General features: G+C 46.0%; 1 protein-coding gene across 1 annotated transcript in view; it reads right to left on the bottom strand.

Moving 5' to 3' along the window:
• Positions 1–21,302, bottom strand: part of LOC128971530 (chromatin remodeling regulator CECR2) — a 143,526-nt gene that overhangs the window by 58,356 nt on the left and 63,868 nt on the right. Inside the window, exon 2 of the mRNA XM_054387110.1 lies at positions 13,597–13,691. Within this exon, the coding sequence (XP_054243085.1) occupies positions 13,597–13,691 (95 nt within the window). The remainder of the gene's footprint in view (positions 1–13,596; positions 13,692–21,302) is intronic.

Genomic DNA, 21,302 nt, shown 5'->3' with positions numbered 1-21,302 from the left:
CCGGAATGGACTATGGTCTTTATTCACCTATTGTTGTAGATATTATTTTAGATTAGATAAATGATAGTAGCAGCCAATGGAATTGTTTAGAAGGGGTGGACTGTGATGGTTTGAAACTGTCTTTTTAATTTTTCCTTGCAAAGTTCAGAACAGAGAAAGTGAAAGAATGTAAATAAGTCACTATTGGGTGTAAGAAAGCAAAATAACGATTGTTCTAAACACTTCCATTGGATAGATAGAAATGTTTAAGAACTATTACCCAAAACAAAGTAGGCATTCTGCACATTCTGCGTTCGGCAGTGGGGGCAGTTGCTGGGCTGTCTGGCTGCTGTTTCTTCTTCTCTTCTGGCTGAAGATAACACACTGACCTTGGCAGCTAAGTTAACAACTTTCTGCTTAACTAACTCTGCTTCTCTGTCCAGGGGGGTCTGGGGGGGAAGCTCCTGGGAGAGGGAGGCCCCTTTGGGAGGGTCCCCTTGGGGGGAAGCAAAGGGAGATCGGTTGTGCTTTTTCTGTTGATTGTATATATTTGTGAATGTTGTGAATTTTGTATATTTGTACATATTCATTGCATTTCATTGTAGATTTTAGACTCTGCTTGTAAATACAGCTTTTCATTTGCTTCCAGACTGAGCTAGCCTGGTTATTGTTGGTGGGGGGGGAATTTCAGCTCACACCGACACACTTTTTATTTTTGGCGCCCAACGTGGGGCTCGATTGCTTGTGATTTATTTCTGCTCAGATTAGGAAGCAAAATGAAGCTGTTTTGGATTCTGAGTCATTCTATTTCATCTATTATCAGTGTGATTGTCTACAGATGGGCCATTTCTTGCATGATAGACAAGATTGTGAGATATGTGGCATATAAGTCATTTCTTTGGGTTAAGAACAAGTTACTGAATGTTGGTGAATTCTGTTGTGGTCTTATTGGGCTAAGAAGCTATGGTAACTCAACTATGGATCTGCTAGCAGACACATATGAGTTTGTTACTCCTCTTACAACTACAGAGGGTCTTTGGAACCAGTGGTACCCTAGATATCTTGTGCTAGCCTTAATCTTAATTTGTTGCTTCTTGGAATAATCATATGGCTACTGATAGCACTGTGTCAAGAAAGACATAAGGCTACTTGCTCTTCCAACTCTGCTGTGAATGTGAAAACCAAGCCAGTAAATTTGGTGGCCACTGTAACCAGAAAGCGTAAAGGAGATGCAGATGCTGCAGGAGATGGTGCAGATGGAGATGAGGGTCCTTCTACTCAGGGTCCCTCTGTTAAGAAAGATCCTTCTGATGAGGAAGAGAGGGTTAGCCTTAAAACTCTGGTAGACCTCTTGAGACCCCACATGGATGATGGAGATGTAGGTCAGGATGTAGACCCTGGTAGATTAGCAACTGCTGGTAGTGCCTCTGAACTCAAAGAAATTCAACGGAGGATTAAAATAGGATTATGGGGACAGCGACCTCAGGATGATGATGATGATGATGAGGATGACATACAGTCAGCTAATGCACCCAGACAGGAAATTAGACATGTGAGGAAGGATTACATCAGAGGAGATAATGAGCCAGTCCTGTCTTGGCTAGCCAGGTGTTTTGATATGGGAGCCCCAGCATTGGTGGTAGGCGACAAGTCGGCCTCTCAGTTGGGGATGCTCTCAAAGGATACAGGCATAGACAGGCACCTAGGCAAGTGCATTGGTAAAGTTTCTCTGTGGGCACGCCTCCTACTGGCAGTCTCGCTGAGGTACCCCAGCAGAGATGATTTACCATGGAACCCTAAGCCTTGGACCACAATAGCTGAGGGAATCAAGCGTCTGAGAGAGTTTGCTGTGAGAGAAGTAATGTATGGAGATCATAAGACTCTGAATCCTGATGAAATTCCTGTTGGAACAGGCCTTGCCAAAAAGCTCATTAAGCTTGCTCCTCCTAATTATGCTACTATTCTGGCAAGCAGGATTGTGGCAAGAAATTATGGTGGAGCACCTCCTACTGTTGGCCATTTCACTGACCAAATGAGGCAGTTGGAGGATAGTCTTGCACGTACTTCTTTGGTTTCAGCCATTGAAACTTTGTCTGGAGAAATGAAGAATTGCATGAAAGAGCTGAAGGAGGAACTTAAAACCTCCATATCCAACTTGATGAAGGGGGATGATTCTGATTCCTCTTCCTCCAGATGGATACAAGTTTCAGCTGTTAGGAACAGACGTGCTCCAAGAAGGCCATTCCAGAATAGGTCAAACCAAAACAGACAGCAGAGGCAATCACGTGGCAGTATCTGGATAACTCTGCGTGATCAGTTTGGTGAGAACATGAACAGATGGGATGGTCAACCAACTTCTGATCTTTTCAAGAGGTTACGGGAGCTGCAGAGGGGCAGATCCCGAGGTAGCAATACCAGGAGGGTAGCTGTCGCTTCCTCAGTTTCCCAGAACAACTCTGATAGCTCCAACAGTGATCCTAATTCTGGTGCTGGACGTTGTGCCAGCTGTACATGTGGAGGTAATCCCCACCATTAGGGGTGCCCTGCCTTCCGCCAGGGGGAGGTAAGGGATAATGGAGATAACAGAATCTATTGGGATGTGTACATCCAGTGGCCTGGCACTTCAAAATTTCAGAAGTACAGGGCCTTGGTTGACACAGGAGCTCAGTGCACCATAATACCATCAAATTATCAAGGGGGAGAATCTATAACTATTCAGGGAGTCACTGGTGGATCTCAAGAGTTGTTTAAGATAGAGGTTGATATAAGTTTAACTGGGAAGCAGTGGAAGAAACATACTATTGTAACAGGTCCTAATGCACCTTGTATTTTGGGAATTGACTTTCTGAGAGAAGGGCGTTTTAAAGACCCTAAGGGTTACAAATGGGCTTTTGGAATAGCAACTGTAGAAATTGATGGAGGAAAATTGAAGTTGTCCATTAGACCTGAGCTTTCAGATGAATCTGCAGTTGTGGGACAACATGAGATAGAGGATGTAAAGCTGCCGGTTGCTTCTCAAACTGTGCATCACAGACAATACAGAACCAACCGTGACTCTTTGGTGCCCATTCAAAACTTGATTCGTCAGTTGGAGAGTCAGAAGGTCATCAGCAAAACTCATTCACCTTTCAACAGTCCAATCTGGCCTGTGAGAAAGCAGAATGGAGAGTGGCGTCTGACAGTTGATTTCCGTGCCTTGAATGAAGTAACTCCACCCATGAGTGCAGCTGTACCAGACATGATGGAACTCCAATATGAGCTGGAATCCAAGCAGGCCAAATGGTATGCTACCATAGACATTGCTAATGCTTTCTTCTCTATTCCCATAGCAGAGGAATGCAGGCCTCAGTTTGCTTTCACCTGGAGAGGCATTCAGTACACATTCAATCGTTTGCCCCAGGGGTGGATTCACAGTTCAACCATCTGCCATGCAGTGATCCATGATGCTTTGGAGAAAGGTGGAGCTCCAGAACACATTCAGTTCATCGATGACATCATCGTCTGGGGTGAGACTGCTGAAGAAGTCTTCGAGAAAGGTAACAAAATCCTTGACATTCTCTTGCAAGCTGGTTTCGCTATCAAGCGAGACAAGGTGAAAGGACCTGCCAGAGAAATCCAGTTTCTGGGAGTGCGGTGGCAAGACGGTCGCCGTCACATCCCAATGGATGTGATAAACAGAGTCTCCACCATGGCAAATCCCATCAACAAGAAAGAAACTCTGCGTTTCTTAGGCATAGTGGGATTTTGGAGACTGCACATTCCTGGATACAGTCAGATTGTGAAACCTCTCTATGATGTGACTCGAAAGAGAAACAGTTTCCAATGGGGTCCTGAGCAACAAGCAGCCTTTGACCAGATCAAGCGAGAGGTAGTCCAAGCGATGGGTCTGGGACCTGTCCGAACTGGTCCAGACATTAAGAACATTCTGTACACGGCCGCGAGTGACAATGGTCCAACCTGGTGCTTATGGCAAAGAGCTCCAGGGGAGACACGAGGACGTCCTCTTGGTTTCTGGGGTCGTGGCTACAGAGGCTCAGAGGCAAACTACACTCCAACAGAGAAAGAGATTTTAGCTGCTTATGAAGGAGTGAAAGCTGCTTCTGAAGTGATTGGAACTGAGTCACAACTTCTTCTAGCTCCTAGATTGCCAGTTCTGAATTGGATGTTCAAAGGCAAAGGTTCTTCACCACATCATGCAACAGATGCTACCTGGTCTAAGTGGATGGCTCTGATAACACAGAGAGCTCGAATGGGAAATCTCGAAAGGCCTGGTTTGGTGGAGGTGATCACAAACTGGCCAGAAGGCACAAGCTGTGCTAAACCTCCAGAGGAGAGAGTAACTCGTGCTGAGGAAGCTCCTCCTTACAGTGATCTGTCTGATGATGAAAAGAGATATGCTTTGTTCACAGACGGTTCCTGTCGTCTTGTTGGGAACAAGCGGAGATGGAAATCTGCAGTGTGGAGCCCAACGCGCAGAGTTGCAGAAGCGAGAGATGGAGAAGGAGAATCCAGTCAATTTGCAGAGGTAAAAGCTGTCCAGCTAGCTCTTAACGTAGCTGAACGTGAGAGATGGCCAAAGCTTTATCTCTACACCGACTCGTGGATGGTAGCCAATGCCTTGTGGGGTTGGCTGAAAGACTGGAAGAAGAATGGCTGGCAGAGGAAAGGAAAGCCAATCTGGGCTGCAGATCTGTGGCAAGACATTGCTGCTCGCATTGAGAGAATCCCAGTGAAAGTGAGACACATCGATGCTCACATTCCTAAGAGCAAAGCTACTGAGGAACAACAACACAACCATCAGGCAGATCTAGCTGCAAGAGTTTCCCAGGTGGACACAAACTCTGATCCTGATCCTGATCTTGACTGGAAACACCGAGGTGAGCTGTTCTTAGCTCGGTGGGCCCATGACTCGTCAGGACATCAAGGCAGAGATGCAACCTACCGATGGGCTCGTGACAGATCCATTGACATTTCCATGGATGCTATCACACAAGTCATCCATGACTGTGACATTTGTGCTGCTATTAAGCAGGCAAAGCGGATCAAGCCCTTGTGGTACGGTGACCGATGGTCCAAGTACAAGTATGGTGAAGCCTGGCAGATTGACTACATCACTCTACCTCGTTCTCCATCTGGTAAGCAGTATGTGCTGACTATGGTAGAGGCAAGCACTGGATGGCTGGAAACTTATCCAGTTCCTCATGCAACTGCACGTAACACCATTCTTGGTCTGGAAAGACAAATCCTGTGGAGACACGGAACTCCAGAGAGGATTGAGTCAGACAACGGAACTCATTTCAAGAACAATCTTGTAAAAAACTGGGCCAAAGAGCACGGCATCGAGTGGATATTCCACATTCCCTACTATGCACCAGCTGCAGGGAAGATCGAACGCTACAACGGTTTGCTGAAAACCACTCTCAAAGCCATGGGGGGTGGATCTTTGAAAAACTGGGAGAAACATTTAGCACAAGCAACCTGGTTGGTGAATAGTAGAGGTTCAGTGAATCGAGCTGGACCTGCCCAATCAGATTTGTTGCGAAAGGAAGAAGGTGATAGAGTTCCTGTTATCAGAGAAAAGAATCTGTTAGGCAAAACTGTTTGGGTATTTTCTCCTTCAGGAGAGGCCAAACCTGTCCGAGGGGTGGTTTCTGCTGAAGGTCCTGGTCACACCTATTGGGTGATGCAAGAAAATGGTGAAATTCAGTGTATTCCACAAAGAAATCTAACTTTGGCTGAGAGAGGTTAAATTCAGAGTGTTGCGCAGATACAGCATCGCGCCAAGAGGAGAGTTCATGAGATCTACGGTGCACGAACCCTGAGAGCCCTGAGTCACCTGAGAGTCCCTGTTCCTTTCTTCGCTCCATCTGCGAGGAAACAAGCTGTTTGCTGTTTTTCCTGTGATTTGACTCTTTTGAATCATCTACATCTGAGATAGCCGGAATGGACTATGGTCTTTATTCACCTATTGTTGTAGATATTATTTTAGATTAGATAAATGATAGTAGCAGCCAATGGAATTGTTTAGAAGGGGTGGACTGTGATGGTTTGAAACTGTCTTTTTAATTTTTCCTTGCAAAGTTCAGAACAGAGAAAGTGAAAGAATGTAAATAAGTCACTATTGGGTGTAAGAAAGCAAAATAACGATTGTTCTAAACACTTCCATTGGATAGATAGAAATGTTTAAGAACTATTACCCAAAACAAAGTAGGCACTCTGCACATTCTGCGTTCGGCAGTGGGGGCAGTTGCTGGGCTGTCTGGCTGCTGTTTCTTCTTCTCTTCTGGCTGAAGATAACACACTGACCTTGGCAGCTAAGTTAACAACTTTCTGCTTAACTAACTCTGCTTCTCTGTCCAGGGGGGTCTGGGGGGGAAGCTCCTGGGAGAGGGAGGCCCCTTTGGGAGGGTCCCCTTGGGGGGAAGCAAAGGGAGATCGGTTGTGCTTTTTCTGTTGATTGTATATATTTGTGAATGTTGTGAATTTTGTATATTTGTACATATTCATTGCATTTCATCTGCTTGTAAATACAGCTTTTCATTTGCTTCCAGACTGAGCTAGCCTGGTTATTGTTGATGGGGGGGGAATTTCAGCTCACACCGACACCTTAGCTATTCCCACAGCCTGGTTCACCACGAGACTCAGAACATGCCACTGCTTTGCCACATATCCCAGCTGACCTTCCATTTTATCCCTTTGATCAGACCAATGTTCAGTGGTTCTTAAAGGACACAGAAATGAGTCATAGAATCATAGAATGTTTTGCCTGGAAGGGACCTTTAAAGGTCACCTAGTCCAACCCCTCTGCAGTGAGCAGGGACATATTTAACTAAATCAAGTTGCTCAGAGCTCCATCCAATCCAACCTTGATTATTTCTAGGGATGAGGCATCTACCACCTCTCTGGTCAACCTCTGCCAGGGTTTCATCACCCTCATTGTTAAAAAAAAAAAAAAAAAAATTTCCTTGTATCTACTCAATTCAATCCCACTTTTAGTTTAAAACCATTACCCTATGTCCTGTCACACCAAGCCCTGCCAAGTAGGCTCTCCCTGCCTTTCTTACAGGAGCCCTTTAAGACATAGCTCCCATAGTCACATACAGAAGGGCAATTTCAAGGTGTTAAGTATAAAGCTAGAAGTGGGGAGATTCAGGCTGGACGTGAGGAAGAAGTTCTTCCCCATGAGAGTGGTGAGAGCCTGGAATGGGTTGTCCAGGGAGGTGGTTGAGGCCCCATCCCTGGAGGTGTTTAAGGCCAGGCTGGATGAGGCTCTGGCCAGCCTGATCTAGTGTGCCATGGGCAGGGAGGTTGGAACTGGATGATGCTTGGGTCCCTTCCAACCCTGACTGATTCTACGATTCTATGATTTCATTGAGCTCACTTTCACCAAAATATGAGACCTGGGGTAACCCTTCAAGTAGCCCATAAAAAAAGCCCCAAAACAGTCCACATGGGATAAAGGACAAGGATGGGCAAAAGTGGCAAAGCAGAAGGAAGAAGAAAAATACTCAAGAGCTATCAAACACAGACCTCAGAAATGGGCATTCTGATTTCAGATTATTCCTTATCTTCTTCTGATGAAAGCTCAAATAAGTGATTGCAGAACAAGCATGGGAAAATAAGCAGAACAGAAGCAGTATTCTTGATTGACAATTAATTCAACAAGTAGGGAACATAGCTCTTCAGATGCCATACCGGGAGTATTTCTTGGTGCCCTCATGAATGATAGGAAAGAAATACTTAAGACAATAGCAGGGGAGGGAAGAGGAGTTAAGGAATATCCTACTATCCATATTAGAAGAAAGCAGGGGCAAACTACAAGCCAAAGACTTGTTTACAGATCCAGAGAAAGCTTAAAGTGGTTGCAAAACAGATGATCCACTTGGGAATAAAAAAAAAAAACAACAATGCATTAAGGGGAAGAAATAACAAGAACAAAAAAACAATTGAGGTTCCTAAGGAAGCAAATGCTGTCTGTGGTGCCACAGATGTCAATTACAGAGTTTTTCAGCCTCAGTGATGGAAAACTCTCCTGGGTTAAAAGAGAAAAATAATAATAATAAAAAGAATACCATGGGCATAGGTAGGAAAGAGCAGAGACACTGGTTTTGTTCCTTCTCACTTTCTGGCAATCTTCACAGAATCATAGAATTGTCAGGGTTGGAAGGGACCTCAAGGATCATCCAGTCCCAACCCCCCTGCCATGGACAGGGACACCTCACACTACATTGGGCTGTCCAGAGCCACATCCAGCCTGGCTGCAAAAACCTCCAGGGATGAGGCTTCCACCACTTCCCTGGGCAACCTGTTCCAGTGTCTCACCACCCTCATGGGGAACAACTTCTTCCTAACATCCAATCTGAATCTACCCATTTCTAGCTTTGTTCCATTCCCCCCAGTCCTATCACTCCCTGACACCCTAAAAAGTCCCTCCCCAGCTTTCTTGGAGCCCCCTTCAGATATTGCAAGGCCACAAGAAGGTCTCCTCAGAGCCTTCTCTTCTCCAGACTGAACAACCCCAACTCTCTCAGTCTGTCTCCATAGGAGAGGAGCTCCAGCCCTCTGATCATCCTCATGGTCCTTCTTGGAACACATTGAGGTTGAATTATGTAACAGCCACTGAAATGAGTTTTTGGGGTAGAAAAGGTGAGGCTGTGAAACCATTCTTCAAAATGGATTATTTTTGGCCCATGTTGGGAAAAAAAAAAAAAAAGCCAAAACAAAAACCAATCAGAAAGAGCAATTAAAATGTTTTTCAGGAGCCAACAGCAGCCGACAAACCACTGAGATTTGGGATTAAGCCACTGACATTTTTTGTGCCATCACACTAGAAAAATACCCCCACCCCCAAAAAAAAAGCAATAGGAGAGGAGTGGGGAAAAAATGGCTTCACCCAAAGAAACTCTGAACAGCAGGAGCTTTACTGGACTATTTTAGTTGAGTGTACATATCCATGTCACACCATCACTTCTTACTTAAAAACAGCTGCAGAAGGCTCCTGCTGTGGCTGCTGCCCTTAGCTGGAGCTCTGATCTTCCTGTCTTGATACAAGTCATCAAGTCGCATTTCCTGCTCAAATTAAAGTGGCAGCCCCTAGGGACTATGCAGTTGCCCAATTTATATCAGAGAATCTGAGGCAAGCACCACTATTTATTTATTTAAATTTCTTTTACAATGGTTTGATTCGCTTTTAATTTATTTATTTTTATAAAACCTCAAATTTGACCACAAGTTGTTGTTGTTGTTGTTTTTTTTCCTACCACAAGTTGTTGGCTTTTTTTCTACCACAAGTTGTTGGTTTTTTTTTTTCCTACCACAAGTCGTTGGTTTTTTTTTTTTTTCCCCACCCCACTCTCCACTGTGCAGGTTATTTGCACTTTGAAACAATTCAAAGTGCAAAATTCAAAGACAGACATTTTGAGGCCCGTGCACAAGAGCTAGAAGCAGGGAAAATCCATGGGGTAAATTTACTGGCATCAAACCAAATGGTGCCTACGGCATAAAACTGAGCTGGAAGATCAAACAAAAAGCTTGAAGGATATTAGGTGATCCTGCTCTGGCAGTGGGGGTTGGACTGGATGATCTTTTGAGCTCCCTTCCAGCCCTTAACATTCTGTGATTCTGTGATTAGTTACTGCAGTTAGATGGTATGGATTGTAGTTAGATGATAGGGATTGTAGTTAGATGGTAAGGATTGTAGTTAGATGGTATGGATAGTAGTTAGATAGTATGGATTGTATGTGAATACTATGAAGGGTGTTTATAAGATAAGAAATACTGCAGATTGTGGTCCAAAACTATCTTGAATCAGAGCAAAAAGAGGAGGGATACCGTCCTGGCTAAGTGCTCAAAGCCCCCAGTGACAGGAGAAGATGGCTATGGGGTCACTGTTAAAGATGCTAGAAGCTAAAACCACAGAGCCACCAAGTTTTTTTTTTTAATCTGTATTTCTACAGTGCTCAACATGGCAAGAACCAGGTCAGTGAAGTGTTGTTTCTAACAGGTCTGATAGGTTATAACCAATAAAAGATTGGAGAAGATCATGTGGCATCCCATTAAGCAGCAGTAATTAAACACAGATATCCATAACTTAAAGAGAGTCTTCAGTTACCAGATAATTCAACACTACTTAACCATCAAGTAGGGTTAAAAACAGCCTCTCTTATAGGACTTTTTACAAAAGTCTGTCATAAAGAATATAAAAACCAAGGCAAAGTTGCTCTCCTTCAAACCCAAGACTCACAGTACCCAACAATTCATCTCTTTTTTCTTTTTTTTCTTCAAAGAATAAAAAATCAAACTGGAGTATGTTAAATGGTACATTAGAAGGGCTCTCAGCTAGGTTCCATTTCCAAAATCACTTGAGAGCACATTATAATTAGCAAAGGTATGTGACAGTTTTATGTGCCTCTACGCTGCATGATTAAAGCCAGGCAGCCCCAGCCCTGCCCCAAGTTCTGCACGCCATCAAAACAGATGTGACAAGAACTGCAAGCTGCTTCCAGACAGCCTGTGAGAAAGCATAGGCACAGAACATTTTGGCCATCAAAGTGGTTAAGACACAATACAAAACTGATTTAAGCTCAAAAAAGCCCTTGGAGAGGTAGATGAGCAATGTTTCATATCAGGTTATTATAGGAAGCATCTTGCACTTGAGCCGCAGTGCTCCAGCCCAAGAGCCCAGATAGAATCACAGAATTGTCAGGGTTGGAAGGATCATCCAGTTCCAACCCCCCTGCCATGGGCAGGGACATCTCACACTACAGCAGGTTGCTCACAGCCACATCCAGCCTGGCTGCAAAAACCTCCAGGGATGAGGCTTCCACCACCTCCCTGGGCAACCTCTTCCAGTGTCTCACCACCCTCATGGGGAAAAACTTCTGCCTAACATCTAATCTGAATCTACACATTTCTAGTTTCTCCCCAGTCCTATCACTCCCTGACACCCTAAAAAGTCCCTCCCCAGCTTTCTTGTAGCCCCCCCCCCTTCAGATACTGGAAGGCCACAAGAATGTCTCCTCAGAGCCTTCTCTTCTCCAGACTGAACAGTCCCAACTCTCTCAGTCTGTCCTCATAGCAGAGGAGCTCCAGCCCTCTGATCATCCTCATGGCCCTTCTCTGGACACATTCTAGCACATCCAGATCCTTCCTGTAACAGAGGCTCCAGAACAGTACTCCAGGTGGGTTCTCACCAGAGCAGAGCAGAGAGGGAGAATCACCTCCCTTGACCTCCTGGCTATGCTTCTTTTGATGCAGCCAGGATGTGATTGGCTTTCTGGGCTGCAAGTCCACACTGGTGGCTCATGTTGAGCATCTCATCCACCAATGAGAAGAAGCTTTTAACTTCTCTGAGGTGCAAGGTGGAGCAAAGTTTTCAGGCTAAAGATGAACAGCTCACAGCCTCAGCACAAGGATGTGGAGCACAAATGTCTCGAGAAAGCACTGCTGCAGTGCCACTGTCATGATCTGAGAAACTGCTGATTTTTCCCACACAAAACAGATACCTACTACCTGTTCACAACTCTGGAGTGAAAACTCCAGTCCATGCTCCAAACCATTTTTCCCTCTTACATTTGCACATCTTTGTCAAAAAAAAAAAAATCACTCAGAGGCTCAACTCCTTATCACTAACAGGGGACAAACTAGGTACAGCAGGGAAGCTGTGCATCATCCCAGGCCTATGCCTCCCAAAGCTGGGTTAGAGAGAGCACATGGTTCTGTAAATAAATGTGTAAGGAACAAGGAGAATTTTAGGCTTCCAAACCACATTAATTTTGGATAAATACTCTACAGCTGGTTTGTAAGTGTGACACAAACAGTGAGGCAAGTTTGCTTCTGAGAAGTGCATCCAAGCCATCATTTTTAGTCTCATTTATCCACAGATTTCTGTACTGAGACTATATCTTAACACCTCTTCCTTTGTGACATGCCTCTGCATCCCATGCCTTTCCCTGTTTCCATCTCTCCTCCCCCACTGCTTTCTCTGCAGTGCTTCAGGGCCCACCTCCCTAACATCCCAGTGGCTCCAGGCAGTTTTTCCCCTGAGATGATCCTTCAGCCATTTCCACTGCACTGCTCCTGTTGTCCTTTCCCCCCCTCCCCAATCTCCTTATTCCTGTGCCCTTCTCCAGGAGGTGCTGTAGAAAGAGTGCAGCTGGTTTCTCCTTCAGGCATCTCCTGCTTTCCCCAGCACAACCCTTCAGGCAAGGTGCAGGTTCTTGCAACTTCACTACATGCCTTTGTCATCCTTCCATTTCCCATGGCACCTCTTGTACATGGACAGACACACAGCAACACCTAAGCAGGTACCTATCTGTGCCGCATGTGCCCTCTGACTAGGCTGTACAAAACCATGGTTGGGTTACCAGCTCCTTCTGTGATGATGCTACCTCCTGGCAGCTTTTGCATCTCAGAGCTAACCAAAGCTGTGATGGCAAAGGCACAAGTTGGGACCTACATGCAGTACTGAGTAACTATGTGTAGTTGAGTTGCCAGGTGCAGCATGTATTTGTGCATGAGTGTGTCCTCGAGAGTGTACATGTGTAACCTTTCACAGACAGACAGACAACTTGCCAATGCCCAGCAACTCACCCATGATTCATCCCTGAATTTTGTTAGTTAAAACAAAATCATGCAATTAGGCAGTGCAATTGTTAAGCAAACACTGAGGCTTAGGGACCTTAGGAGAACCTCACAATGTGGAATTTATGAAATTTTTCAACAACAGACCTTCTTCCACTGCTCTGTGGCTGTTCTAGAATCACAGAATTGTCAGGATTGGAAGGTACCTCAAGGATCATCCAGTTCCAACTCCCCTGCTATGGACAGGGACACCTCACACTACAGCAGGTTGCTCACAGCCACATCCAGCCTGGCTGCAAAAACCTCCAGGGATGAGGCTTTCACCACCTCCCTGGGCAACCTCTTCCAGTGTCTCACCACCTCATGGGGAAGAATTTCTTCCTAACATCCAATCTGAATCTACCCAGTTCTGGTTTTGCTCTGGTTTTGTCAGGGGGTGATAGGACTGGGGGGAATGGAAACAAAATAGATAAGGCAGCCAGGCTGGATGTGGCTCTGAGCAACCTGCTGTAGTGTGAGGTGTCCCTGTCCATGGCAGGGGGGTTGGAACTGGCTGATCCTTGAGGTCCCTTCCAACCCTAACAATTCTATGATCTTCTAAGTAAGTAAAGTGGCTGCAGAGCAGCAAGTTTTATTCTCCACAATACATATAAAATGTTGAAAACATATGTGGTAATTCAAAAACTTAGTGTGATATCACTAATTTGACCAAAGAGGGTGCAAAGCCTAACAACAGATGTGAATGTTCACTGCATGCTGTAGTGCTACAGCAAAGCGTCAAACACATTTGCATGGAATCTGAGCAAAGAGGTTTGCTGTAAAAGAATAATAATAATAAAAAAAACCCCAACCCAAACCCAAACCCTTACAACTCAACCAAAGAAGAGCTGGAATTCCCTTCCACTTGATGAAGCATCTGGCCTGATTGCTGCTGATCACTGCCATGTCATCACTCTAAAGCCGTGAAACATCCTTGCAACGGTGTTAATTAGCTCCCCTTGCAAAGTGCTTAAGCTGTAGAGCAAGGTTACTCACGTGATGTCTCTGCGCTGATAGCAACCTTGAAGCAGGCAGGCGATCAGGTCACTGATAAACTCCACATCATCCCCGTGAAGAGCAGCTTCCAGTTCCTAATGAGCAGAAGGGAGAAGAAGAAAGCAAAGAAAGGAAAGAAAAGAAAGAACGAAAGAGAGGAAGGGAGGAAGGAAGGGAGGAAGGAAGGGAGAGAGAGAGAGAAAGAAAGGAAGGGAGAGAAGAGAGAGAAAGAGAGAAAGAGAGAAAGAGAGAAAGAAAGAGAAAGAGAGAGAAAGAGAGAAAGAGAGAGAAAGGGAGAAAGAGAGAGAAAGGGAGAAAGGAAGAAAGGTAGGTAGAAAGAAAGGTAGAAAGAAAGGTAGAAAGAAAGAAAGAAAAAAAGAAAGGTAGAAAGAAAGAAAGGTAGAAAGAAAGGTAGAAAGGAAGAAAGAAAGGAAGGAAGAAAGGAAGGAAGAAAGAAAGAAAGGAAGAAAGGAAGGAAGAAAGGAAGGAAGAAAGGAAGGAAGAAAGGAAGGAAGAAAGGAAGAAAGGAAGAAAGGAAGAAAGGAAGAAAGGAAGAAAGGAAGAAAGGAAGAAAGGAAGAAAGGAAGAAAGGAAGAAAGGAAGAAAGGAAGAAAGGAAGAAAGGAAGAAAGGAAGAAAGGAAGAAAGAAAGGAAGAAAGGAAGAAAGGAAGAAAGGAAGAAAGGAAGAAAGGAAGAAAGGAAGAAAGGAAGAAAGGAAGAAAGAAAGAATAATCCAATCATCAAACTAATTCCTGAACATTTACTGCTGGCTGCTCAGAACCACCCCCCACCCCCCCAAAAAAAAGACCCCAAGCAGCCTCAAGAAGTCTGTGCACAGCAGCCATTAGGTGAAGCCAGCCTTCCCCATCAGTACAAATACTGATGCTGCTGCTTCTCTTCATTGCAAGAGTTTATGGGAAGACCTTGAAAGGCTTTTACTGAATGTCACTCTCCAGGCAGAAGACTAATGCTTTTGTCTGGAACCAGGAAAAATAGGGTTCAGTGAGGGTGAGATACTACAGCCTAACAGGAAAGCCAGGACTTCTCCCATGTTCAGCTGGTGGGCAGGAATCAAGACTTTCATTCCCCTGCTTTGCTTTCCACTCGTGCTGGCTGCTGAGCTCATTTAAAAGATGTGCTCAGAAACCGTAGCCCTAAAAGCCACTTACACAGAGAAGGAGCAGTTTCAGATGGAGAGCCAGAAATGGATGAAAGCTTGCAAGCAAATGGCTCAAAAAGAAGCAGGCATTTTGATTATTGAAGTTATTCCTCTTTGGCTTTAGGTTGTTTGTTTGCTTGTTTGTTTGTTTTTTGTTTGTTTGTTTGTTTGTTTTTTTCCTATAGCAAGACAGAAAGAAAAGATGAGGTGTTAGGTATTAGGCAATAGCTTGTACTTGATGATCTCTGAGGTATATTTCCAACCTGGTGATTCTGTGACCTCATGACCCAAAACCTCAAAACCCTTTGTGAAGGGGAGGAAGAGCATCATGGCTTATTTCAGCATGACAAAGGTGTGAGGTAAGAACTGATCCCCCAAAAAGCATCAGCTTCTCACAGAAGGTTGTCAGGAATCTTGCCCCTGCCATGAGAAATACCTGGGTTTTCAGCTAGCAACTTCAGGCTTCATTTTCATAATATTACTAAGGTTAATTTCATTGAATCATAGAATCAACCAGGTTGGAAGAGACCTCCAAGATCATCCAGACCAACCTATCACCCAGCCCTATCCAATCAACCAGACCATGGCACTAAGTGCCTCATCCAGGCTTTTCTTGAACATCTCCAGGGACCCCACCACCTCCCTGAGCAGCACATTCCAATGGCAAATCTCTCTCTCTGTGAAAAACTTCCTCCTAACACCCAGCCTAGACCTCCCCTGGCACAGCTTGAGACTGTGTCCCCTCGTTCTACTAATGGTTGCCTGGGAGAAGAGACCAACCCCCACCTGGCTACAACCTCCCTTCAGGTAGCTGTAGACAGCAATGAGGTCACCCCTGAGCCTCCTCGGGGGGTGAGAATAAATCTTATGAAGATTTATTATGAAGGAGCTGGAGATGTTTAGTGTGGAAGAGAGGAGGCTGAGGGGAGACCTCGCATTGGAATGCGCTGCCCAGGGAGGTGGTAGAGTCCCCCAGCCTGGATGTGTTGAAAGGTGCTTGGGGCTATGGTTTAGGAGTGACCCTTGTAGAGTAGGGTTCTGGGTTGGACTTGGTGATCCTGAGGCTCTTCTTCAACCTGAATGTTTCTGTGATTCTGTAATTACAGTTTTAGTTGTATGCCAGATAATAATTGACTGAGGAAAAAAAAAATCCACTTTCTGTAAGACTTATCAGTAGCAATACAGCACTTAACAAGATTTAATGTGGATAAACAAGGTAGGGCATAACCGAGCCTGAGCCTATTCTTTTTTTTTTTTTTTTTTTTGGTTGGGGGGGTTCAGAGTAAATAATGGACTGAATACAAATTCCTCCTTGAATGTTACTCAGCAGACTGTTACACAAATGGCTAAGCTAATGGTTCCAGAATAAAGGTTAATGGCCAGAGAATAAAGGATAAACGTTTTGGCACTTAGCCAATAAAGCAGAGAAAGTGCTTTTTTATTAGACCCCAGCAACCGCCCTAATAAAATTATTGATAACAGATTGCAGATTTAATGCCACTTGCAGTCTGGGGTTTTCCTTTTTATTATTGGGAATGTATTAATGGCATCTTTTCATTATCAACACTGCTCTTATTTACTTCTTATGCAACATCCCAAGTGCTTCAGGAGAGGAAAGCCTGGCACCTGCCCCACGAGGAGTGTATTAAACCTATCTATTAGACTTGGAAACTCAAGGCGAGGAAAGAGCAGTGGGCAGCCGAAGCCTGACGTAGCATCCCTGCCACAGGAATCTCTGCTCTGCTTAATGACAAGTTCATACAAAACCTGCAGTTGCTGCTTGCCATGCCTTGGAGAGAGTGAGGTTACTGCTGTATAAATAGCAATCATGCTATATAAATAGCAGTTGCTCAGTGAATCCACTTGGTAAGTGGTTAGCATTTCTGAGGTGTTGATTTGTTTTATTTGCAAATTCCTTCAGTGTACATCTGCTTCCTAACAAAATGTATCTGTGAAGGGACCCCAAATATGTGATCTGTCTGCTAAAACATCCCAGGTGTGTTATTACAATAGACTTACAGCCTGTGAAAAATTACATGTTAGGACCTGGTGTTGCAACCACTGCTCCAAGGGCAGCTGCTGGACATGTGCAGAGTGCAGGATTCCTTAGCTGACCAACTCCTTAGCTGCCTAGACAAAAACAGTAACATTCCATGGGTGCCAGGAACAACAGCCTCACCTTGGCACCCTTGGATTGGAACAAGCTGCAGAAGCCACTTCCTTGACATGCTGGCATCTCTTACTGGGAGAAGATTTTAGCTTATATAGTGGTTAGATTTTACTGGTTAGGAGACTGATAACAAAGAATATAACAAGAGCCACTCTGAGCAATAGTCACCAGGGTTAGGGCTTTGGTTAGAGATCTTTGGTTAGGGACTTTTGGTTAGGGAATTAGGGCTGCAAGAGCCTTCTGCTTCTGTTAGTTTGCTACTTCTTCTGGCTAGGGCTTTGGTCTAGGGATGCTGCTAGGGATATGCTCAGGACTTCTGTTAGCTGCTTCCTCTGTTAAGGGTTTCTGGGACTTCTGCAGTAAGTGGGACTCTGTAATGCCAGGGCTCCTACAATGCTACAATAAAGGACTTCTGAGAAGACTTCTGAGATTCTCTGCTCTCTGCTTTTCTGGAATCTGGTTGCTATCCAGCAGTGGGGTTTGTGCCTTCATTCCTCACCCAATGGCACCTCGCTATAAGGGGTCTACAACTACATTCAGCTCCCCTAGACCAGGGGAGTGATACCTGGAATAAAGGAGAAGGGGGAAAGTGAGTCTCCAGGATGTTCCCTTCCATTCAGCCTCTCCATCATCCACCTGCCTCTGCTAGGATGCAACAGCCTTTTGTATGAAGGAATATTTCAGTTGCTTCCCGAGAGCCTTTCAGCCTGCTGTTTGACTAACACTGCTTAAGCAGTGCCCACAAGCAGCTCAGATAGCTCCTATCTGGAGATGTTGTTTTCCAGGCCCTTGAGTGACCTTTATATTCCTGGAGTCAATGTATCATCCTGGTTGCTGCAGGACATTCTTCAGGCACTGGGCAAGGTGCTGTCTCCTGGGCAAGGACTCATCAGTCTTCTCCAAAACACCTGGCTGGGTAGTTCTCCCCCTCTCTCCCATGCAGGTGCTCCTCTCCTTGCCTTCATAGCAGGTATAGCACCTATGTGGGGACATAACCCAGCTGCAGACAGATCTCACTGCTGCTGGCCAACAGGGGCCCTGGGCATGCAGACCGATGAGGGCAGAGCACACAGTCCCAGTGCTATGCTGAGTTAAGGGACTCTGGCACAAGTCAGGATTAATTAGCACACACATAGCATAAGGCTAACAAACATCCATCAGCAGCAGGTGTGAGGCTGTTGGCACCTTCGTAGAAAGGCATTTGCACTGCACTCCACGAAGCCATGGGTGCTGCCTGTAGTCCACTCTGGTCCTCTAGTCCCTACCAACAGTTGCACTCAGTGCTAGTGGCTTATGGTAAAGGCACAGCCCAAATGTTCCATGTTTACTTGTCTTGGGGAAAAAAGAAAAAATTACTGACATGGTCCTGTAAAGACTTTGATGGTTCTGTAAAGATTTGTCTGCTTTTTTTTCTATCATTGCTTGCAATAGAGCAAGAGCAGCGAGAGGCTCTTTAATTTCCAAGGGTTGGGTCCCCTGGCCCTGTTTAACTGAATGTCACCATTTGCTGTCCCTCTGGATTCTCCAGCTTTCTGTCCCCAAAACTCTTAAATTCTGCACTTCTCCCACATGCCCCAGCTGCTGTGGGAATGCCACAGACCAGGAGAATGTGATCAAACCTTAACGCCTCACAATCACGAGTGAAGAGTTAGGACTCCCTCAGGTTTCCACCTAATGCTTCAGCCTACATTTCACAGGAGGAGGAATAAATATCGTTTCCCCAGCCTTCCCCTCCAACAAGGGATGGCCAGCAAAGAGGATGGTGCATGTGAGCAGAAGTGAAGTGATGCCAGGGATTTCCAGGAGAAAGAGGCCACCAAATCCACCCTGGTCCTCAGGGCAAACCAGGTCCCAGTCACCCATCCCCACGCTCCTCTGGTCCTCAGCCAGAGCCAGCGGCTGGGCTTCCTCCCCACCATCCCCCCCACGCCTGCAACCCTTTTGTTTTTCCCCTTTTCTCTTTGAGCACTGAGCTGTGAGCAGAGAAATGTGAACCTTGCCAAAATGCTTTGGGGACAGCACAGAAAGGAAACAGAAGAGGCAGCAAATCAGCAGAGGAAGCAGAGGGACACATCTCCTCCTCCTCTAGCTGGAGAGAGCAACAGACAGAAGAAAAGCAGGATTCTCCCCCTCTCCAGCTGGCGTCACACCTCATTAGGGAAAAGCCTGTTTAACGTCCCTCCCTCCCCCCAGCCCCAGACTAAATCCCCCCTGTGTCAGGCACGGGCTGTCGGGAAGAGGCGGCCACTGGAGCAAGGGTGACCACCTCGCCCCAGAGGAGCACTGGCCCAAAGCAGGGTTAGCAGGAGAGGGCAGGAGAGCACCAACCCATCCCTCCTGGGCTCCCTGGGAAAACAGCTGGCAGGGGTGGGCTGGGAGAGAAGGGCCAGCTGTGCCATGCCAGGCACTCTGGCTGGTATGGCTAACCCTGCTTGTGTGCTGCTGGCCAAGGGTTCAGTCCAAAACAAATACTGCTCCCCCAGAGTTTGTGTGAGCATGTACTAAACCCCAGTAGGACCTGGGGCTTGTGGCAATTGGTACTTCAGACTGCTCCTGACAGCACTCGAGTGTTGTGGCCTCTGGACACGTGGTGACCCAAGTCCCACACTGCCCAAAGAATGTTCCTTGATATCTACCCAGACTTCTGAGAGGAAAGAACAGTTGATTTCCCAGGTAAAAGAAAACAAGTCCACAAGTGTGACTGCAGTGACACCACTGCCACCCACAGCAGTGCAGAGGTGACAGTGGAGCTGCTGAACCACAGAAGGCAGCCAGTCAGATTCCAGCTCTTAGCAAGCTGCTCACTTGGAAGGTGACATCAAAGTTTGGGGCTCTCATTTACACAGAATTAACCAGGTTGGAAAAGACCTTCGAGATCATCAAGTCCAACCTATCACCCAACACCATCTAATCAACTAAACCACGGCACTAAGTGCCTCACCCAGTCTGTTTTTAAACACTTCCAGGGACAGTGACTCCACCATCCCCCCAGGCAGCCCATTCCAATGGCAAATGACCCTCTTTGTGAAGAGTTTCTTCCTAACATCCATCCCAAACCTCCCCTGGCACAGCTTGAGACTGGGTCCTCTGCTTCTGTCACTGGTTGCCTGGGAGAAGAAACCAATCCCCACCTGGCTACAGCCTCCCTTCAGGTATTTGTAGACTACTCCAAAATCACAGGGAAGCCCAGCACATGCAAGAGCCCAGGGTGGGCAAGCTGAGCACTGAGGTACAGGACTACAGTTTAAAGGCTTCCTCTGTGCTGGAGCTGAATCATCCATAACCAAATGTGATGGACACAACCAGTTTAAGCACAGCTAAGCCTTGTCCAAGTTAGCCATCAGTTTAAAAACTCCAATCCCTTCAACTCTGTTTCCACAGCACTGCTGTTATCAGCTTTCCATTGCACAGGCTTCTAAAGCAGAGGCTTTAGGAGATCACTGAAAGCTACCAGTGGGCTGTGCTGAGCCAGCCCGAATCCGTTTCAACACCATCACTCAATCGAGTCAGGATGTTCCTTTCCCCTCACAGATAATTAATGACAACAAACAACTGGGCAAGAGCCTGGCAAATTCGTGCAAAAGAGCAGAGTTACTGGGACTGGGCAGGAAGATGGGAAGTTAACTACAGCTCTGAAAAATGCTTCCAACACCATTTATCCCTGTATTGTATGAAGCCCTTGTACGTGCTTCCCAGTGCTGGTTGGGAGCCCCTGCTGTCTTTGCCACCAAAAAGCCAGCTGTCCAGGAGGATGCAGGGACTTGGGGAGGGACCACTGGTCCTCCCAACACATCCCAGAGAAGAGGGGAATCACAAAATCACAGAATCAGCCAGGTTGGAAGAGACCTCCAAGATCATCAAGTCCAACTGATCACCCAACCCTAACTAATCAACCAGACCATGGCACTGAGTGCCTCATTCAGGCTTTTCTTAAACACCTCCAGGGATGGTGACCCCACCACCTCCCTGAGCAGCCCATCCCAATGGCCAATCTCTCTTCCTGTGAAGAAGTTTTTTCTAAGATCAAACCTAAACTTCCCCCTGCACAGCTTGAGATTGTGTCCTCTTGTTCTGTTGCTGGTTGCCTGGGAGAAGAGACCAACCCCTACCTGGCTACAACCTCCCTTCAGGTAGTTATAGACAGCAATAAGGTCTGCCCTGAGCCTCCTCCAAAGTGAAGCACCCTGCTTTCTGCCACAGAGCACAGCCAAACAATCCACCAAAGCAGTAGTAAACAGCAGGTTATGGTCCTGGAGCTAAGGTGAAACTAGGAGCTAGCTGCTCTGCCAACATCTAAATCCCAGATTGTTGGCCTCTGAGTGTACTCAGCCCCTAGGACATTCTCAGCATGCCTGACAAAGCCATGCCCCCATCCAG

The sequence above is a fragment of the Indicator indicator genome, chromosome 14, assembly GCF_027791375.1.
Source record: "Indicator indicator isolate 239-I01 chromosome 14, UM_Iind_1.1, whole genome shotgun sequence".
NCBI classification, from domain to species: domain Eukaryota; kingdom Metazoa; phylum Chordata; class Aves; order Piciformes; family Indicatoridae; genus Indicator; species Indicator indicator.
Note: the sequence above shows the minus strand (reverse complement) of the source record. Positions and strands in the feature narration are given on the sequence as shown.